The sequence below is a fragment of the Carassius auratus genome, chromosome 32 (assembly GCF_003368295.1).
Source record: "Carassius auratus strain Wakin chromosome 32, ASM336829v1, whole genome shotgun sequence".
NCBI lineage: Eukaryota > Metazoa > Chordata > Actinopteri > Cypriniformes > Cyprinidae > Carassius > Carassius auratus.
The window spans coordinates 1,756,229-1,778,963 of record NC_039274.1 but is presented as its reverse complement, the minus strand read 5'-3'; the positions used below and the strand labels follow the sequence as shown (position 1 = coordinate 1,778,963).

The 22,735-nt window shown below is 41.5% G+C and overlaps 1 protein-coding gene across 5 annotated transcripts in view; it reads right to left on the bottom strand.

Moving 5' to 3' along the window:
• The window catches only part of LOC113051302 (calcium/calmodulin-dependent protein kinase type II delta 1 chain), a 124,386-nt gene that overhangs the window by 2,832 nt on the left and 98,819 nt on the right, over nt 1–22,735 (bottom strand). For 3 of the 5 annotated variants that reach the window (XM_026214914.1, XM_026214913.1, XM_026214915.1), the window contains exons 14-17: nt 17,460–17,504; nt 16,413–16,461; nt 519–594; nt 344–438 (exon numbers count right to left, since the gene is read on the bottom strand). In XM_026214914.1, the coding sequence (XP_026070699.1) occupies nt 344–438; nt 519–594; nt 16,413–16,461; nt 17,460–17,504 (265 nt within the window). The remainder of the gene's footprint in view (nt 1–343; nt 439–518; nt 595–16,412; nt 16,462–17,459; nt 17,505–22,735) is intronic. The other 2 variants (XM_026214917.1, XM_026214916.1) reach the window with 1 other exon arrangement.

The following is a 22,735-nucleotide window of genomic DNA, read 5'->3' as shown; positions in this document are numbered from 1 at the left end:
GATTTCATTTATGTTCTGGTATTACCATATGAACTGTGATTAGACAGTGTGTCCATAATGTTTTCAAATTCTCATAAAATGACCTATTATATTATGTGATATAAAAATGTTAACATTTACTGCAATTCACCTTTTTTATTACTTTAAAAATAAATCTACTATCAAAAACTGTTTAAAAGTAAATCCTGAAAAAAACAACAACCTTGATCTCTCTAATCCTGACATTTAGCTATAGCATGGCTTCAGAAGAATTGGAATATATAGATATTTTTTTCTTGATAGCCCACTCACTTGTCTTAGTATCAAAACATCAATTATTTTTTTAACATGTAACATCTCTTACAGTTTTCAAAGTAGAACCTGTGGAAATCTGTCCCCTCCACTAGGTTTCCCAACGCTTCAGGTTCAAAAGATGTCAGTCCAGGGTCAGAAATTTTCCTGTGGAACCCAATATAATATAAAAAGCTAAAAGATAATTTATACAGAGTGAAGGCATAACATAAAATAAAAACACTCACGTGTAAGCTTCAAAATCTCCATTATTAATGGCTTCGATCAGCAGCTCTGTGACTTTAATTATCTCCTGTTTCCGTGCTAAAACACATATGCAGAAAAGGGGGGGAAAAGTTAAACACTTGAAAAACTGTGCAAATGACTGTAGTCATTATCCTTTAGCTGAGGAACAGACCAGGCTATGAAATACATACATTTTTAAAGGGGTCATATGATGCGACTTAAATTTTTCCCTTCTCTTTGGAGTGTTACAAGCTCTTGGTGCATAAAGAAGAACTGCAAAGTTGCAAAGACTAAAGTCTTGAATCATAAGAGATAATCTTTATAATAGTTAAGACTTGTCCACGCTCCCCTAAAACACTGCGTTCTAACATGTCTACATCACTGTGTGGGAAGATTTGCATAATGCCGCCTAAATGTTCACGCAAAGAGAGAAGGCGTACTCTCTGTATTCTCTCTGTAGTATTGTTGCTGCTGCCAGTGCCATGTCATATGTTTTTATTGTGAAGGCGAAACTACTTTTTTTGGTATTCCAAAGGAGGATGATATCCACTTCATCATGCCTAGAGTTAATCCATGCTGGTTGCTGAGGAAGTACATCAACTTCATGCTGTGGATCGCCGGATCAGCCTTTACCATGGATGAAGCGGTGTCCAGCCCGGGACATCATCTGGTTGGTGCAAGCCCCTGGCCGCTCCTTGATGATTCAAATGTGAGTTTTGAGCAGTGTAGAATAGGCTTGTGGTTTTATGTTCATGTGGTGCAATACACAACGCTTAAAAAGACAATATAAGTCACTATAATCAGTAATTATGTCCCCACTGGATGCAACAAATTTCTCATTTGTAATGGATTTTATTGTTTTTGTCCTGTCACGCCGGTGTTCTGATTGGGACAAACATCACAGTATGGTGAGGGGCTTAACATTTCCATCACACACTTGAAGCATTTAGCCAATCACAAAGCATTGGATAACTGACCATAAGCTTTAAAAAAAAACGACGCATTTCAGAAGGCGGGGCATAGAGGAGAAACAGTAATGTACAGTATGTGGAAAATAATGTTGTTGTTTATTTTTTAACCTTAAAACACATAAACACATTTCATTACATCAAATACATGGAAACAGGAGATAATTAAAGTCAGATAATTAGGGGAAGTCATGGCCTAATGGTTAGAGAGTCGGACTGGCAATCGAAGGGTTTTGAGTTCGAGTCTCGGGCAGGCAGGAATTGTGGGTGGGGGGAGTGCATGTACAGTTCTCTCTCCACCTTCAATACCACGACTTAGATGCCCAAGGCATCGAACTCCCAACTGCTCCTCGGGCGCCTCAGCATAAATGGCTGCCCACTGCTCCGGGTGTGTGTTCACTGCTCTGTGTGTAGGGTGACCATATGCGCCGTTCATACGGGACACGTCCCAGCCATGATTTTAATGTTGCCTAAAATATACAGGTTTTAGGCATTATTAAAATCCTGCATGGGACGTGTCCCGTATGAACGGCGCATATGGTCACCCTATCTGTGTGTGTGCACTCTCGGATGGGTTAAATGCAGAGCACAAATTCTGAGTATGGGTCACCATTCTTGGCTGAATGTCACGTCACCACTACACAAAATAATGTTCTTTTTAGCAACATCATATGACCCTTTTAAACAGTAATACATTTCAAACAGTGATATTTGATTATCCAGTGAATGAGTTTTATGAGGCTGTTCTTTAAACAGTCTGAAAGGAACAGGCCAGCTACCAATGTAAATCAAATGTTAACCCCATACTCCCTAAAGTTTGACTATGTGGAGAACTGTCCTGTTTTATGTATACCTTTAGAATGCAATTTATTGATTCAGCCTTTTTCAAACCAAGAAACTGGGTGTTGCATTTTAGTCCCGGCCAGTAAGTATGAGTACCATGTTATTTATTTACTTTTTAATGATTCTTGAATTGTAAAGCTGATAAAATAATTTTTAATACTTATAATTTTTTACATTTCTGCTTGTTTTGAATATGAACTAGTAAGCCTGAACTGCAATGCCTTCATTCTTTTGAGAAAGATTTGAATTTTCACAAATCATAATTTCTGTGCTAGTGATGGAGCTGTAGCAAATAATCCGCTCATAGCTCCAGACAAAATCACGTTGCTCCACTCATATACTTTGTCTCACACACTTCAATGCACTTTGAATGGAACATAAAGCCTACAGTACGTTCGCTTCGAACTGGAATCATGGTGGAGTATCCTGTGATGTCCACTTCACTGGGCACTTACGTTTGAATAGAACAAATGTCTGAAGCCATAAGAGAAACATACTAAATGTACAGAACAGGGGGCGCGAGGACTGGAATTGACAACCGCTGCTTTAGGTAAGCTATTACATGGAGCAAAGATGAAAACAAAATGCCATCAAATCGTTTCTGAAGACAGTCAAAACCTTCAGAGGTACATTCATATAATTAATTATTTCATATTTTCATTTGAATAATTCCCTTAGCACTCTTCTACAACCTCCAAGCTTTTCCGCCCTGTTTTGACTCAAAACGAAACTACTATGCTGTGTGCACATGAGACTGTTACAGAAATCTTTGCTTTATGCTGGACAGTATTAATTTATCGCCAGTTGTTCAAATCGTGGTAATCTAATAACGGTTTTAATGGTAATAAAAAGATTAAACGGTAATACTAACCGTAGGGAATTTATCATGATTTATCATTAAAACGGTAATCGTTACATCCCTAACATCAAGGCAGTTCTAGCCAGGAGGATAAAGAAAAGCCAAGAATATTATGACTTTATTGCCCATAGTCTTTTTCCTTTACAACTGCATCAGATGCAGGATGCAGACATGGTTTCTACATACTGTTGGTTGCACAGGGCACTGCTCCTCAACCAAACATCTATGTGGTAACCTTTCAAGGCACACAGTACATATACAACATTGATGTCTCACAGTAAATATACAACATCTCGATGTCCCTGCACCCACTGAACTCACAGTGAATGATTGCAGGTCCCCCTTGCAATTTTCATTTGCAGTATTACCATCTCAAATCAAAGTACCTGCCACTAGTGCCACTGATTGCTCAGTGTCAAATTGCTCAGCCTCAAATGACTTGTTCAGGGAGATTGAGCCATCCTAACTCATGTTATCACAACTAATTAAATGGCTAAGGACATCCTTCTTAGTGATTCACAGTGTTTACATGTGAAGATGATTCTTCTGCACAATCTGACTTTGCTGCAGCCTGGAATTGAACTACTGGTTTAGTCTGGTCAGAGGAGAACTGGCCCCCCAACTGAGCCTGGTTTCTCCCAAGGTTTTTTTCTCCATTCCGTCACCGATTGAGTTTCGGTTCCTTGCTGCCGTCGCCTCTGGCTTGCTTAGTTGGGGTCACTTCATCTACAGGGATATCGTTGACTTGATCGCAAATGAATGCACAGACACTATTTAAACTGAACAGAGATGACATCACTGAATTCAATGATGAACTGCCTTCAACAAATTGAGATATTTTAATTGAAACTAGAGAGTGTAGCAGAAATGACTCGAACCAGACAAATTAAAGAGTCGATCAGGGCTGTGTTTGAAACACGAGCCGAATTCCTCAGGAAGTCATAAATCAGTTCTAGTGCCACAAGTCCCAAGCAAGATGACCAACCAACTTTTTCACAAAACAGCTTTCAACATTAACACCACTAGAACAATTATTGACAATTTTAATTCGCAGAAGAGATTGTCAAATTTGTTGTTCGTAATAGAAATGCAACGCTGGACATCACATGTAAACCCATGAGAGTACTACACAAGTTCCATTGACTTCCCCCCCACCTAGCAGAACCAGACTGAAATTCCTAAGGGGGGGGAGGGACTTTGAACCCCTGGTCTCCACAGAAATCTTGGTCAGATAATGACAAAGAAACTGTCTTTTCTACATATATATGGACCAAAATTAATTCCAAAATGACTTCTAAATGAATATCAGTCCATCGCTTAACTCCATATTCATTTATATGTAACCCACACATTTGACTATCATGTTATAATCACTTATTGTGTATGTCTTTTGATAACTATAGGATAGCTTAAGGATACATATTCATGTCTTGTATCGATGTAATCGAATATGCTTGCTTGAAGTAGTCCTGACAATCATTTAAGTGTCAAATATATAATATTCTGGTTATAGGAATCATATCCAAAATTAGACCCTGCAAGAGCGGGAAAATTCGGACCACATGCTTGGTAAGATAAACATATGATTTATGATGCCCCCGAGCCAAGACAATATCTGATTGGTCAAAACAACATTTGAGGTGTGGCCAACAGGCCAGTTTAAATACTCAGGACATCATAAAATCTTGCTTTTAGGTGTTAGCTTTGCTTCTGCTACTAGTCATGCCAGCTTTTAACTTTGCTTCTTAGCTTTAGCTTTTAGCCATGCTGTTTGTCATCACTGTTCTTTGAGCCCGGTTCCAGCATGCTTCAGTCTGCACACCCGCTTAGCCACGATGAGAAGAAACACAACTTAGTCTCGTCAAACTTTTACTTCTTTTCTTTTCCGTTTGAGAGTTTCGTGTTCTGAGTTAAGTTTTGTTACGTCGAGTTTCAACTTCAACCCGCACACAACTCCGTCTTCAGCCAACGCCCAACCAGGGCTACCCAAGACGTCACTTCAGCGACTACTGAACTTCCAGCCAATCAGCGACATCGGACAACAAAGGGGACTCCCTTTTCACAGGAGACGCAAGTAACCTCCAGACTGTGACCTTTACTGGTGTATCTAATATAATTTTAACCTCATTGAGGAACTCAATGCGAGGGATAATTACGTGACTGATGGTTGTTCATGTCTATGCAATTTAATGTATTGCTGTAAACTTGGGATTCCATATTTCCATTCTCTTAAACTCATCATTCCCTAAGTTTCGATCTTCCTGCAACTTGTGTGAATGTGTGTGCACGTGCGTTTATGTGTTAGATTAGTTTATATGTCTTAGATTTATCTAATAAAGCCTTATTCATATTGAAAATAGAAGTATCTTGTTTTGTGATTACAAGTTAATGTCTTAAACTGACGATCTTGTTACTGTGCTAATTGAAAGTGTTTTCACTATAGTTTGGATATTAATATCCAGCGCAGATTTGATGTTAAACGGCTCGTTCAGTGAAACGCAGGGCGTCTCAGTGATTAGCCGTGAAACAATAATTCCCTTTAAATTATTAAATGATTCCCTTTGAGCTAAATTGACCTGTTTCCCTTGAATGCATATGGGAAACTCCTGTTTACTCTGATACTAAAGCCTGATTTGCTGATTTGTGCTCATTTTTGCACCCATGGGCGTGCTGGACTAAAAAAGAGGTGCGTTCAGGGGCATTGCTATTTTAAGGAGCTGAAAATAGACTGCGCCATAGACCAACTCAAACCTTGCCTAAAGTCTGACGCAATGTTTTTTCTTTGTTATTTAAAGAGTGTGTTAGTATAGGCGGGTCTGCAACGCGCGTATACACTGCTTATTAAACACAGGGACACACAGCAGCACACAAACATGTCAAATATTTAAAATTAAAGGATTGCAATGCATAAGAATTTTTTCTAGGCTAATTAAATATATATATTTAATCTGTCATGGCACGAGCGCAACTAGCTCCTAAAGGGAATGGAAGATGAGACTCTGATTGGTTTATTGCACGTTATGCCCAAAAAACACCCATTACTCATTAAGAGAATAGGGACAACCCGCTTAGACCGTGCGCCCAGACTTGCCAACCGTTTGTGCGTTGTTAAAATAGCAAAAGTGGATTTGGACACGCCCTGAGTGCACCTGCACTGTGCGCTTTACACTTTGCATTTAGAACGTTAAAATAGGGCCCCAAGATCCTGCAGCTTATCGGTGTGCATGGAGTTTAACTATAAAAAAGTGGTTCTGCTGACATCGAGCTTAAAATCATGACTGTATGCATGCTTAAAGACAGGTAGATGCGATGAAGACAAGAAACACAAAAACACTGGAGGGGGAGAAGCCGCTGCATGTGGACGTCCCGCCATTTTTGTGTCATATAAATCACCAAGGCAGTATCAGGTCATGCTCCCTTTACAGGATGGTGCACCACCTCTTTTATGGGCACAGTGCAATCTCATGTCATCAGACGGATCAGGGAAGTCAAATGCTTGGTCCTCCTGGTGGCCCCACTCTACAGGAATCAGACATGGTTCCCAGAGTTGAATCAGTTGCCAACGGCAGCCCTTTGGCTGATACCATTGAGGACAGACTTCCTCTCAAAAGCAAGAGGCATGATTTGGCATTCCCTGCCTGAGCTGTGAAGCCTTCATGTTTGGCCACTCAACAGGAACCTTTACAGCTCTTAGCGAATGTGACTAATACCATTTTGGAGGCTAAAGCCCAATCTACTATACGCCTCCTTGCCATTAAATTGTCAGTCTTTTCTGGCTGGTGTGCAGCATGGAACAAAAACCCATTTTCCTGTGATGTGTTATTCAAGCTAACTTTTCTGCAAGAGTTGCTGGATTAGGGCCTCAGAAGGCTCCTATCGGAGTGAGGGCCAACTCCACCAGAGGAATGGCCTCCTCCTGGGTGTGGTCCAGCAGGATTTCTATTGGTGATATCTGTGCAGTCGCCCTCCAGGCATGTCTGCTTAATTCACAAAATCCCCTCTGTGAGTGGAATAGGTTTTGCTATGCAGTCTTTAGCCTAGTGGCTTGGGTCTCATAATTAGCTCATGCTTTTTAGGAGCCCTCATTGTGAGCCCTCTGAGGCTTGGCTCGTAAAGTGGCTTAGTTCTGCACTTGCTAATAGCATGGCACTATTGGATGCATTCTTCATATGTGTTCAACACAATCATTTGATAGGGAAAACTGTCCACAAAATCATTCTCTGTATTAATCATCTGTCTAAAAACATGATTGTTTATAAGTTTTCAGCAAAACTGTTCCTTCATCACTGAAAGCTAAACGTTACGTGAAGTGACAAAAAAAAAATATTTTCAGACCTTATGTAGTGTTCATTACTGTTATGTGGAGTGTAATTTGGAACCAATGTGATTATATTGTAGATGTAATCTAGTCATAGGAAAGGAGTCAATGTTTAGCTGATTCTCTACTGACGACCTTTCAAAATAATCATAAAAATTGTATTATATTATAGTGCCCGCTTTTTATAGGGCTCTTAAAAGCTAAAAAAATATTTTGCCCTGTCTGTTTCCGTTCATAGCTCAAGACAGGTGCTAGTGAATGGTTTGGGATTATGTGCTCTTGTGGTGCCATCAACATTGACATAATTTTCATGCAGCTCTGGAGTGCAAAAACAAATCACCCATGAACAAAGATGGAATCTTGTGCCAGCCTAGCAACTGCTGTTGAATGGAAATGCTAAATCATAGATTGCTATATACTAAATATTACAGATCTTCTAAGGTGAAAAGAAAAAGCCTGTATTCCAGTCAGACTGTAAAATTGTGCTCCCAGACACAAAGCATCTTTGAATTGACTTTTTTTTTTTTTGATTGTGCAATTATATTTTATTGGCACAAGAGGGCAATAATGCATCACAATAGCCTTTAATGTCTTATTCTACCAGCACCTCAAGGGACACTGCACAATCAAAATGAGAAATAACTCCAGATGTTTGCAGTGATGCTTCAGTGTTTTGGAGACAGAAGACAAAATAACAGCACCTAATTCTCTCTCTCTCTCTCTCTCCCTCTCTCTCTCTCTCTCACACACACACACACACACACACACACACACTCTAAATAAAACAAAGAGAATGTTATTGCATTAGAGTGTGGAAAGCTTCTTTAAATACATACTCAGTGTCTCCAACCAGGTTAACAAATCATAGTACATTTTTATCTTTCTCATGGAAAGGCTTGCTGAACTGAAAGTCATTTGATTTCAATGGGAGGTGGTGATTTGACTGATGCAGAAGATAAGAAAGAGCAACACAATGCTCCGACATCCAATGGCAGTTCAGGCACATACTGTAATTGATTGTAAAAAAAAAAAGATAGATAAGGTTGTTGTACCTAACTGATTTTAGTCAGTCACAATATTATCAATATATTTCACGATTTCATGCTTACATATAATTAGCTGAGGTATGGAAATGCGTATTTGGCATGCTGTCCGGGGAAGGGCTCCAAGCTCGGGAATGGCCCGAACCTAGAGTATCCCTCTTTCCACGTATAGTTGTAAAATTAACTCGAAGTGAGGAGATGGGGTGGATGAGGGATGCAGATAGCGTGCTTCTCCTGAATTTTTTATTTGTTAATAAAACATCATATAACTTTTTTTTTATTATTATTATTATTGTTATTTTTTAAACCTGATACATTGTCTAAATGAAAATGACATTTTTAGTGGGTGATACATTCCATTTGTTGTCAGTGATTCAATAGTCATTTGTTTCTGCAGCCTACAAATAAAGTTAAGCCAAAGAGCAGAATGCTTACTAATGACCAACAATACAGCATCTTGGGGAGCTGTGTAGAACACGGTCAATGACAGTTTTTAATCTGTAATGGTAAAGTGATAGTCTATCCAAATTTTTTAATTGGATCATAATGTAAGAATAAATTCTATATTCTTGCCTTCGAGATCGCAAATATAATTTCTGGTTGGGCTATCAGAGCAGAGGAGATCAGGTACCCGGGACCAAAGTATGAGACACACGAGTGGTGCAGTTCATTCTAAGCTCAACTTTGTTTTGCATAATTTAGTCAATCTCATGTTGTTTCAAACATATGCATTTCTTTCTTCTGTGGAATGTGAAAAAAATATATATTTTTGAAGAATGTTGGTAACCAAACTGTTTAGGTTCTCACTGACTTCCATTGTGCTGACAAAAATACAATGGACATCAAGGGGAAACTATTTGGAACAACATTAAGTTGAGAAAATGAGGATAGAACTTAAATTTAAAAAAGTTTTGAAAACTATAAACTATAAGTTTTGAAACAGTTTGTTGGAGATGGTCTGACAATCTGTATAAGAGAGGGAGAGGGATAGATTGAAGAGCAGGGCGACGCAAGGAATAAGATTGAGAACCGCTGCTTTAGAACATTAGTTTTGAAACTTGTGAATGCATTAGAATCGTTAGAAGACAGAATCGCAATTCATATGTACAGTATTGTTCAAAATAATAGCAGTACAGTGTGACTAACCAGAATAATCAAGGTTTTTAGTATATTTTTTATTGCTACGTGGCAAACAAGTTACCAGTAGGTTCAGTAGATTGTCAGAAAACAAACAAGACCCAGCATTCATGATATGCACGCTCTTAAGGCTGTGCAATTGGGCAATTAGTTGAAAGGGGTGTGTTCACAAAAATAGCAGTGTCTACCTTTGACTGTACAAACTCAAAACTATTTTTTACAAACATTTATTTTTTTTCTGGGATTTAGCAATCCTGTGAATCACTAAACTAATATTTAGTTGTATGACCACAGTTTTTTAAAACTGCTTGACATCTGTGTGGCATGGAGTCAACCAACTTGTGGCACCTCTCAGCTGTTATTCCACTCCATGATTCTTTAACAACATTCCACAATTCATTCACATTTCTTGGTTTTGCTTCAGAAACAGCATTTTTGATATCACCCCACAAGTTCTCAATTGGATTAAGGTCTGGAGATTGGGCTGGCCACTCCATAACATTAATTTTGTTGGTTTGGAACCAAGACTTTGCCCGTTTACTAGTGTGTTTTGGGTCATTGTCTTGTTGAAACAACCATTTCAAGGGCATGTCCTCTTCAGCATAGGGCAACATGACCTCTTCAAGTATTTTAACATATGCAAACTGATCCATGATCCCTGGTATGCGATAAATAGGCCCAACACCATAGTAGGAGAAACATGCCCATATCATGATGCTTGCACCTCCATGCTTCACTGTCTTCACTGTGTACTGTGGCTTGAATTCAGAGTTTGGGGGTCGTCTCACAAACTGCCTGTGGCCCTTGGACCCAAAAAGAACAATTTTACTCTCATCAGTCCACAAAATGTTCCTCCATTTCTCTTTAGGCCAGTTGATGTGTTCTTTGGCAAATTGTAACCTCTTCTGCACATGCCTTTTTTTAACAGAGGGACTTTGCGGGGGATTCTTGAAAATAGATTAGCTTCACACAGACGTCTTCTAACTGTCACAGTACTTACAGGTAACTCCAGACTGTCTTTGATCATCCTGGAGGTGATCATTGGCTGAGCCTTTGCCATTCTGGTTATTCTTCTATCCATTTTGATGGTTGTCTTCCGTTTTCTTCCACGTCTCTCTGGTTTTGCTCTCCATTTTAAGACATTTGAGATCATTTTAGCTGAACAGCCTATCATTTTTTGCACCTCTTTATAGGTTTTCCCCTCTCTAATCAACTTTTTAATCAAAGTACGCTGTTCTTCTGAACAATGTCTTGAACGACCCATTTTCCTCAGCTTTCAAATGCATGTTCAACAAGTGTTGGCTTCATCCTTAAATAGGGGCCACCTGATTCACACCTGTTTCTTCACAAAATTGATGACCTCAGTGATTGAATGCCACACTGCTATTTTTTTGAACACACCCCTTTCAACTAATTGCCCAATTGCACAGCCTTAAGAGCGTGCATATCATGAATGCTGGGTCTCATTTGTTTTCTGAGAATCTACTGAACCTACTGGTAACTTGTTTGCCACGTAGCAATAAAAAAATATACGAAAAACCTTGATTATTCTGGTTAGTCACATTGTACTGCTATTATTTTGAACAATACTGTACAAAGATTTTTACGTGCACCCTTAGTTTTCTCTTCTTGTTCTCTAAAGCAGCACAGCATTGCCTCGCCCCTTTGTTGTGTGTCGGGGTTTATCTGGTTTCATGATGTAACGGACCTAGGAAGAAGCTTTTTGTAGTCCCTTACCAGCCGTTTTTGTATGCATTAAACTGACAGAATTTTAAAAGATGATATCTCCTTTTGCATTGAACCTTCAGCGCTGCAACTTTGCAGATATTGTTCATGCTCAAACAGCAACATTACAAACTACTGTTAAAAAAGTTAAATCACAATCAACAACCCCTTTAAAAAAATATGAAGACAAAACAATATCTCTATAGAGAAAATTAATGTAGAAAAAAAGGAGCTCCCTAATGGAAACTTGTATTGCAACATTCTTGGAGCTGCATGTCTAACAAAACTTTGATCTCTGAATTACTATTACAGTATAAATTATTTTGGATATATATGACCTGACAAAATGCACATAAATTCACCTTAAAAAGTTCCTGACTGAATCACACAACATCAAATTCTGTTACAGCTTTGAGTACAAAGCCAGATCCAGCAGCTAAATATAAGATATTGCTTGGCATAACTAACAGCGGTTTGTGTCTGTAAATCCCAGGGGAAAAAAAGTATACACATCAAGTCATTTTTACTCATTTGCAATCATGTCTACTGGCTAAGCTATCATTGTACACCATTTTAAAACTGTCCATTGACTTCATGTCTCCCTCTGCTGTCACTTACACTGAAAGGTGATGTGGCTCTGGGTTAGCGGAGACCGTTTGGGAGCAGCCTTGGGATTAATGCACTTGCCACAATCGGCTGTTGAGCTGATGTAGAGGAAGGCCAAATAGGCAAATAGGAAAACAAGCAGGTAGAGTGCCAGGAGGGCTTTAAGAATGCGGTTACAGCAGATTTCTTCAGGCCACATGTTTGGGAGATACCAGCAGGATGAGACAGAGGAGGAAGTGGAAGAACAAGACTGCTGGGAATGAGATCGTTCGCGTTTGTACATTTTAGGAGAAGCGGCAGGCGGGTGGTATTCTGATCCTAGTAAATGTGCCATTTGGAAGGGTATGTTTTCAGTATATGGGAAGAACATCAAGGACAGGATGAGTGGATGGATAGATACATGGATGGACAGACAGATGAATGAATGTGTGGACAGATTGGTGGACAGGAAAGCAAATAAATTAAGATGTGGATTGATAGTGGGAGGATAAAAAGCAAGGGTAATGTTGATAAAAAGAGGAGAAAAAGGATAAAATGAGTAGAAATGACATCAGGTGAATAATAGATTTACATATTGTTTGCAGGGCATCCCCTGAAACAAAGACATGAATGAAACAGCAATGGAAAGAAATGGCACATAAATATTTCCCTTTTAAATGTCTCTTTTACACTGTGCAGACTTATGTGAGTTCTATGGGTGTTTTTTACTGCAATAAAAAAAAACACACACACACACACACACACAAAAAAACCGGAAAAGCCGTATTTAAAGATTTGACATTATTGGGCCCTATTTTAACGATCTAAATGCAAAGTGTAAAGCGTACGGCGCAGGTGCACTCAGGGCGTGTCCAAATCCACTTTTGCTATTTTAACGACAGAAACAGGCACATTTTCGGAATGGGTTGTCCCTATTCTCTTAATAAGTAATGGGCGTAACGTTCAATACACCAATCAGTGTCATCTCCCATCCCCTTTAAGAGAGAGATGCGCTCGCGCCAGGGCGGATGGGGAATTTGTTGGCGGAAAAGCTGAACGCTTCTCAAGCGAAGAAACCGATCTGCTTGTGCGCAAAGTTAAAGCCTAATTCTAGTACATGCACTGACTATCCATCATTAAATTTTTATATTTATGTAGCCTACACAATAATATTCTTTTACACTGTAATCCTTTTTTTAATATATATATTTGGCATGTTTGTGTGATGCGCATCCCTGTATGTAATAAGTAAAGTCAACGCGCACTGTGGACCTGCTCAGAGGCGCATTTTCTACCAACCCGCTCTTTAAATAACAAAAAATATTGCGCCATTGACTTTAGACTTTAGACCAGGTTTTTTTTTAGTTGACAATGCGAACGGCGCCGGACTGAAAGTAGCAAACACACTTGCACTGTGCCTTGCGTCGCATTGCGCCGGGTGTATGATAGGGCCCATAGAGTTCAATCCGGAAGATAAACCAGAACAAATTGCATAATTTAGGTATTTAATTACATAATTTTGTATTACATTTTTGTAGCTCGCAAAAATGCAGACACACGAACTGTTACTGTCACCTGAAAAATATGTCACACAACCTTATCTATACATAATTACACAAAATCAAACAGTTGCATTAAAGGGTCATGGAAACCCATTCAGCACTGGTTAGTTCTCACTACAGTTTAAAAAAAAATGCTAAAATATGGGAGTGGTGCACAGTGGAACGGAGAAGAGGGAAGAGGGGAGACAGTTTCATTTAGCTCCCATCGAGTTAAAAACACAAATAAATGCACAGCCATTTGCACTCTGCATCGAAAACATATATATGAACGTGCTGTTGCACCTCTGTGAACTTTTAAGGTTTACTCTGTGGCGTTTATAAAAGCTTTTTGACGGGTTGTGTCACAGAGTTTTAAAAACTGCTATGCTTGCCAAGTGAATGAATCACGTTTGTGCCAAACTCTTATTACAAAGCAAAAAAAAAAAAAAAAAAAACTCTTCTTCGATCCATTAACTTTTCTCTCAGTTAATGTGCATGATGTCATCTCACAGTCTGAAATGTCTATCATAGCAAATCAACACATGCTGTTGTTAATAATTAAGTGAAGCGTCTTCTCAAGGGATAAGAACACGCAGTCTCATGAATAATTTAATAGACACAGACGCTTAATCGTTGTACTATAGTCCATTGCCATGTCATCACAATGTAGATTTTAAAGGGGTCATATGATGCAATTTCAGTTTTTCCTTTCTCTTTGGAGTGTTACAAGCTCTTTGTGCATAAAGACGATCTGTGAAGTTGCAAAGACTAAAGTCTCAAATCCAAAGAGATATTCTTATAAAAAGATTTAAAGTTAACAGTCAACCACACACCCCTAAAATGGCTCGTTCTAACACGCCCCCACATCTCTACGTCACTATGTGGGAAGATTTGCATAATGCCACCCAAAATGTTCATGCAAAGAAAGAAGGCATAACTTTGATTTTCTCTGTTGCTGCTTCTGCCATGTCGAGGAGTCGCTGTGTGCTTTGTTGTGAAAGCAAAACTACTTGTTTGGCCTTCCAAAAGAGGACACGACAATAAAATAATTGGTTAAGTTGTACAAACCTGATTCCAAAAAAGTTGGGACACTGTACAAATTGTGAGTAAAAAAGGAATGCAATAATTTACAAATCTCATAAACTTATATATTTTTCACAATAGAATATAGATAACATATAATATGTTGAAAGTGAGACATTTTGAAATGTCATGCCAAATACTGGCTCTTTTTGGATTTCATGAGAGCTACACATTCCAAAAAAGCTGGGACAGGTAGCAATAAAAGGCTGGAAAGGTTAAATGTACATATAAGGAACAGCTGGAGGACCAATTTGCAACTTATTAGGTCAATTGGCAACATGATTGGGTATAAAATGAGCCTCCCAGAGTGGCAGTGTCTCTTAGAAGTCAGGATCACCAATTCCCCCAATGCTGCATCAGATGCAATGCTATCAGCTGCAATGCTATCAGAAAGGAGGTTCTCAGAGAAATGGGCTCAGCAATACTTCCGGAAAACATTGTCGATGAAACATTGTCGATGAACACAATCCACCGTGCCATTCGCCGTTGCTGGCTAAAAATATAGGTAAAAAAAGAAGCCATATCTAAACATGATCCAGAAGCGCAGGCGCTAAAATATTGAAATTTGAAAATTCCACATCGTTGCATTCTGTTTTTATTCACAATTTGTACAGTGTCCCAACTTTTTTGAAATCGGGTTTGTATTTCAAGACAATCTGAACCAATCTAACCAGTTCACTAAATCGTTAGAAACCGTTCTCATCTCCAGTATGCAGTAATCCACAAATCATCCACAGTTATTGGGTTTATAAACATGCCTTACACTCCCTCTGACGCAAAATAAACCAATATGCAGAGTTATTTAGTTACTCCTAACAGTACATTGACTGAACTGCTAAAAGAGAACAGAAGATTTGATGTGCACGAGCAGAGCAGCTGGACTGAGTCTTGTGCTGCTGGCCTGAGAGACGGCATATGTTAAGGGGTTTAAAGTTTCCATCATATGCTTGAGGAATTCAGCCAATCAGAATGCACTGGATAGCTGGCCAATCAGAGCACAGTTCACTTTTTCAGAATGATGAGATGAGATGAGATGGTGGGGCATAGAGGTGAAACAATAATGTGCATCATATGGAAAATAATGTGTTTTTTAACCTTAAACCAAAACCAAAAAAACACATTGCATTACACCAAATACACCAAATAATGTTCTTTTTAGCAGCATCATATTACCCCTTTAAAACCCGGAAGATGAAAATATCGCAAAAAATCTTAACCAGTTTTCTCCAAAAGTTAAAATTATAGGATATAAAGTATATAATTATAGGATGCTAATACTGTCGTCTATGATGTGCAACACAAACACCTCTAGTAAAATCTCAGAAAAAAAGTAGCCTGGGGTTTCATGACCCTTTAAAGAGATTAAATTACTGTTCTAACTTCAAAGCTCATAACAGCAAAAGAAAAGAACAGAAAGTTAGCAGGCATGTGAGAAGAAAGCTTCAAATAAAAAGATTCATCTCAACAGATATTCACCAACTGTGACCTCCAAGTTTGGTACAGCGGGCCAAACTAATAGTAAAGTGCACATGCAGGAAACAGGTGACCAACGGTGTTCACTCTGTATGTTTCCACTTTTAGCACCTGACACAGTACATTAGTCCAGTTAAAGGATGCATTCAACCTATTTATTGTGTGAGACTAAAAGTTTAAGAATCAGCTACTGAAAACCCATAATTATTGACCAATAACTTTAGCCCTGAAGCAGGGAAATTTAGCAGTATGATGTGAATATGAATATAAATGTAAAGCAAACGGCTGGACAACAGAAGTCTGTGTTAGGCTCAACGGTACCTTTAATGTCTTCATCTTCAATAGTGGTGTTGGCACTCTCTGATGATTCCTGAAAAAGAACAAAAATACACACAAACAAACAAGCAGACAAATAATTTAAATAGTATCTTACTAATGATAATAGGCTCAAGTTAAATGATGATTAAAAACAGTCAGAAATGTTAACCCCCCTTCAGTAAAAATAAACTGAAAAATAAACTGAAACTGAAACTTGGTTAGATAAACACTAGTTTGGCCAGCACACCACCATTTTCCAGAAGGTTTAAAATCTTATTTCACATTGCAGTTTAAGTGACTAATTCCATTATATCAATATTGTTTTGGATAGGATATAAATTATGTTGATGTGATGATTGACCCAGAAAAGTATAAGATTATAAATTTCGACATCATGTGGTGTTCTATTTCCTAAAAAATCGACAATTTACCATGGATTTTCTCTACCACTTTTCTCTAAAAATTATATTACAATAATATTTTTGTACAGTATTTGCTTTTGTGCATTTATACTAAATATCATTACAGTACTGATTTTCACAGAAAAAACATATTTTACCATGGTATTGAGGTGCTATATGTGTGGTTTTAAATGTGGATACTATATGATCTACAGTAAAATGTATGCTACTATGGAAGACCAAGGGTTAATTTTAATAAAACAAAATAATAATCTATCTATCTATACTGTGTATGTGTGTGTGTGTATATACACACACTCGGATTTGAAATGCAGTTATCAATGCAGAAATCACACTTTTAATGCTATTATTTTGTAAATTAATTTTGTGTTCTGCAAAAGAATGACATCTGGGTAAACAAATTAGAGATTTTTATTTATTACGGGGTCAGTTATCCAGAATTCATACAAAAATGCATGCAGCAAGGTTAATGTTTCTGATTTTAAACATTCCATTCCTCTTGCTTGCTAGGTTATATCTTTACAAACTGAATTATCTCAGTAATTACAGACAGCCTGCATCAGATGCACTACACAGACATGTTCAAACTCACAATACCCCTTTTAAATCCTCATTGATCAATTAATACCTTGTTTCCATCAGTAGGATTGTGGATAACAGTAGTTTGAGGCTCCTGATATAGAGGTGCATAGGGAGAGAAAGAAAGATAAAACAGAAAAACAAAAGATAAAGTGTGTCAGAAAAAGTAGTAGTGAGGTGAAGAGTTAAAGAACACCAAGCATGACATGTTGAGTCGTGGCAGCCTAGATGTTACCGTCCTGCATGTGCTCATCTAACCGACACTTTCCACAAATATGGTTCAAAATAGAACCTGAAACTTTTTAAACAAATGGTCAGTGCTTAACCTTCAGAAATGGCTGACAGTCAAATAAATTTGTTATGTCAGATAGCAGTTTATCTTCAAAAGTTCTCATGCAATGTATATGAAACTAATGTTTAAAAAAGTGCACTACATTCATGGAAATAATTTACTGAAGAACTTTAACAGTAGACTATGTGAAGTCAAGATTCAAATATCTTAAAGTAACTTTTTGTAACAAAGCTTGGTGAACTTTTGAAAAGAATAGATCATACTGGCTTAGACAACTGGTCATGTAAATGTGAGATGGGAATATGGGTAATTAATACAGTACATCTTCACTAGAGCAACAGTACAACATACCCAGCCGAAGCATGCAGTAAAACGAAAGTATCAGGAAGAACACAAGCCAACCTTACAAAACCTTCATTCAGTCTATGGGTTTGCTTCAGGTGTAGGTAATGTTTTGTTATTGCATACTGGTATAGTTTCCTATTGTGACAGCTGTACATTACAGTACTGTAACACTTCATTCACAAGAGCAATTTAAAACATGTGTCTTGAATTTGATTAAATTAACTAATCACTAAAATTACCAAATTGTAAGAACACTATTCCATTGTGTTTTTATGATTAAACCAAATGTTCTCATAACATAGCCTACAGTGGTGCGTGTGTATGTGTTTGGATAATTCAACAATTATTAACAAATTAATTGATTTTATATTACTCTATGTTGCTTAAATCAAATCAAATGATTTTTATTATTAATGGCCTTATTGGCCTTAATGGCATTATTGAGTATATTAGGTTTGTAGACAAATATAAATTGTCAATATATATCATTAAAAAAAATAAATTATTGATAAGTTAAACTTAACATTTAGTGCAGAAAATAGAAAATCAAAAAAACCTTCCATGAGCAAGGCATTTATCCATACAAAATAAACTGTTGACAATGTCCACTCTTAACGTCTCGGTTACGTACGTAACCCTCGTTCCCTGATGGAGGGAACGGAGACGTTATGTCGACCGACAAATGGGGTCTCACTTGGGAGGCCAATCATCTCTGATTTTAAGAGAAAACGCCAATGAAATTGGCAAGTGGATTAACACACCTGAGCCACTCCCCGTGCCAGCGGGTATAAATAGGGCGACAGGTGCATCCACTCATTAGGTTTTACGCTGAGGAGCCGAGAACGTGTCCCGGCAACAGCGAATGGTTCAAGGTTGTGGCATGGGGACATAACGTCTCCGTTCCCTCCATCAGGGAACGAGGGTTACGTACGTAACCGAGACGTTCCCTATCTGTCGGTCACTACGAGTTATGTCGACCGACAAATGGGGTCCTATGGAAAACGCCATAACCTGAACCTCGTCACAACCCTGAGGCGCTGCAATTGTTGACAAGCCTTGGCGTGCCACAAAAGCTACGCTTAAGGTCGTAACCTTCCCAAAGCCCCAGCGCAAATTCACTGACCTTGGTACCGAAGGGGCCAAAGGGTGAGTACATCGCTGCTGGAGAAGGCCATGCTGCTGTTCCGCCCACATAAAGTAAATGGAAGGGATTTCAACCTTCAGTGAAAGATTGCTTCAAATCTTCCCTATTTGTTCTTTCAGCTGGCAAGACAATGGGGAAGCGAGCCTTTAGGAAAGGTCGCTACGGAGACCACATCCTACCCGTAGGGAGGTGGCATGTGGATATACCGATATGGACTGACCCAGGGGGCAGTACTACATATGGAAAGGGTCTCTGAGGCAGGTCCTACCTTGGAGTAGGGATGGAACAGCTGCCAGAAGAGACTGACAGAGCGATCTGTCAAGGGAAGACACGGGTTTGCCAAGAGGGAAACCTTACCGTGGAAGAATACACATATGGGATTACCCGTAGGGAACCCAGCCATATGGACACCTAGCCCAGTACAGGGGCTGACCGGCTCCGGGCATGCTAACGCCAGTACTGGGCCTGGCGACAGACTGCTCCGCCAAGTCTGACGCCGAGGGTGCTGGAGGATGCTCGACCAGGGTACGCCAACCGGGGAACTCTACTGGGAGAAGAAGGCGCTCACATCCCCGTGTTAGGGGGAATGGCGCAGCAAGCGAGACACCCAGCCAGCCCTTCCCGCCAATTACCTGTTACCCAACACACGGGAGGAAACTGGCTCTACACGGAGGTCGTAAAACCTCGCAAAGGTGTTAGGTGTCGCCCAGCCCGCAGCTCGACAATGTCTGCCAGAGAGGCGCCGTGCGCCAACGCATAGGAGGAGGCCACACTCCGTGTGGAGTGGGCCCTCACCCCCAGGGGGCACGGCTCGCCTTGGGAATGGTAAGCCAAGGCGATGGCGTCCACTATCCAGTGGGCCAACCTCTGCTTAGAGACAGCCTTCCCCTTCTGCTGACCTCCAAAGCAGACCAGGAGCTGCTCAGAGCTTCTGAAGCTCTGGGTGCGGTCCACGTATATGCGAAGCGCTCTTACGGGACACAGCAACGACAAGGCTGGATCTGCCTCCTCCAGGGGCAGCGCTTGCAGGTTCACCACCTGGTCTCGGAAGGGAGTGGTGGGAACCTTGGGCACGTATCCAGGCCGGGGTCTCAGGACAACGTGAGAGTAGGCCGGCCCAAACACAAGGCACTCTTCACTTACCGAAAATGCTTGGAGGTCCCCGACCCTCTTGATGGAAGTGAGCGCGATCAGGAGCGCTGTCTTGAGAGACAGGAACTTCAGCTCAACCGAATCCAGCGGCTCAAAGGGACCCCTCTGAAGTCCCGCCAGGGCAATAGAGAGGTCCCAGGAGGGAATCAGGGGTGTCCTAGGAGGATGTAACCTTCTGGCACCCCTCAGGAACCTAACGATCAGGTCTTGCCTCCCCAGGGACCGACCGTCCACTGCATCGTGATGTGCTGCAATGGCAGCCACATACACCTTCAGGGTGGAGGGTGACAGCCCACGCTCCAGCCTACCTTGCAGGAAAGAAAGCACGACTCTGACCGGGCATCTCCGGGGGTCTTCCCGGTGAGAAGAACACCAATTCGTGAACAGACTCCACTTCAGAGCATAGGCCTGCCTCGTAGAAGGGGCTCTAGCCTGAGTGATAGTGTCTACCACCGCTGGGGGCAGATCACTTAGGTCTGCCGCGTCCCGTCTAGAAGCCACACATGGAGGTTCCAGAGATCTGGGCGCGGGTGCCAAATGGTGCCAGGCCCCTGAGAGAGAAAGTCTCTCCTCAGGGGGATGCGCCAGGGAGGGGCTGTCACGAGGAGCATGAGTTCCGAAAACCAGGTCCGGGTGGGCCAGTAAGGCGCAACCAACAGGACCTGTTCCTCGTCCTCCCTGACCTTGCAAAGTGTCTGTGCGAGCAGGCTCACTGGGGGAAACGCATACTTGCGTAAAGCCCGAGGCCAGCTGTGTGCCAGTGCATCTGTGCCCAGGGGGGCCTGGGACAGGGAATAGTACAGCTGGCAGTGGGAGGACTCGTGGGAAGCAAACAGGTCTACCTGGGCTTCCCCGAATCGACTCCAGATCAGCTGGACCGTCTGGGGATGGAGTCGCCATTCCCCGGGGAAAGTGAGCTGTCGTGAGAGCACGCTGGCTGCACGATTGAGCTCCCCCGGGATGTGGACAGCACGCAGCGACTTGAGCCACGTCTGACTCCAGAGGAGGAGATGACGGGCGAGTTGAGACATGCGACGTGATCGTAAACCACCCTGTCGGTTGATGTACGAAACAGCCGCAGTGTTGTCCGTGCGGACCAACACGTGCTTGTCCAGCACTAGCGGACGAAACCGTCGCAAAGCTAGATGCACTGCCAGCAACTCCAGGCAGTTGATGTGCCACAGCAGTCGAGGTCCTGTCCAGGACCCTGAAGCTGCCTGCCCGTTGCATGTCGCGCCCCAGCCCGAGTTGGAGGCATCTGTTGTGACAACAACGTGCCGGGACACTTGTTCTAAGGGCACGCCGGCCCGTAGAAAAGCAAGGTCCGACCAAGGACTGAATAGGCGGCGACACATCAGTGTGATGGTGACACGATGTGTACCGCGGCGCCATGCCCATCTCGGGACTCGGGAGTGTAACTAGTGCTGAAGTGGTCTCATATGAAGCAACCCGAGCGGCGTGACTGCGGCTGCGGATGCCATATGCCCCAGGAGCCTCTGAAAGTGTTTCAGCGGTACCACTGTCCTGCCTCTGAAGGAACTCAGGCAGTTCAGCACTGAGTGGGCACGCTCGCTGGTGAGACGTGCCATCATACTCACCGAGTCTAACTCCATACCGAGATAAGAGATTCTCTGCACAGGGGAGAGCTTGCTCTTCTCCCGGTTGACCTGAAGCCCCAACTGACTGAGGTGCCGAAGCACGAAGTCCCTGTGATCGCACAACTCTTCTCGGGACCGGGCCATAATGAGCCAGTCGTCGAGATAGTTGAGGATCCTGATGCCCACTTCCCAAAGTGGGGCAAGGGCGCCCTCCGCGACCTTCATGAAGACACGGGGGGACAGGGAGAGCCCGAAGGGGAGGACCTTGTACTGCCATGCCTGACCCTCGGAAGCAAAGCGCAGGAACGGTCTGTGACGAGGGAGGATAGAGACATGAAAGTACGCGTCTTTCAGGTCGATCGCTGCAAACCAATCCTGGGGCTGGACACATTTGATAACGCGTTTCTGCGTCAACATCCTGAACGGGAGCTTGTGTAGGGCCCGATTCAAGACTCGCAGAACCAGGATAGGTCGAAGGCCACCGCTTTTCTTGGGCACGATGAAGTAAGGGCAGTAAAGCCCCGTCCTCATCTCGGCTGGAGGGACCGGCTCGATTGCATCCTTCGCCAGGAGGACAGCAATCTCCTCGCGCAAGACAGGGGCGTCCTGGACTGCCACCGAAGTCTCGAGCATGCCATTGAACTTGGGGGGTCGCCGGGCGAACTGAATCGCATAGCCGAGTCGAACCGTCCGGATGAGCCAGCGTGACGGGTTGGGCAGCGCAAGCCACGCTCCCAGATACCGTACAAGTGGCACCAAAGGGACAGTCGACATACCCGCAGTGGTGCAGCGAT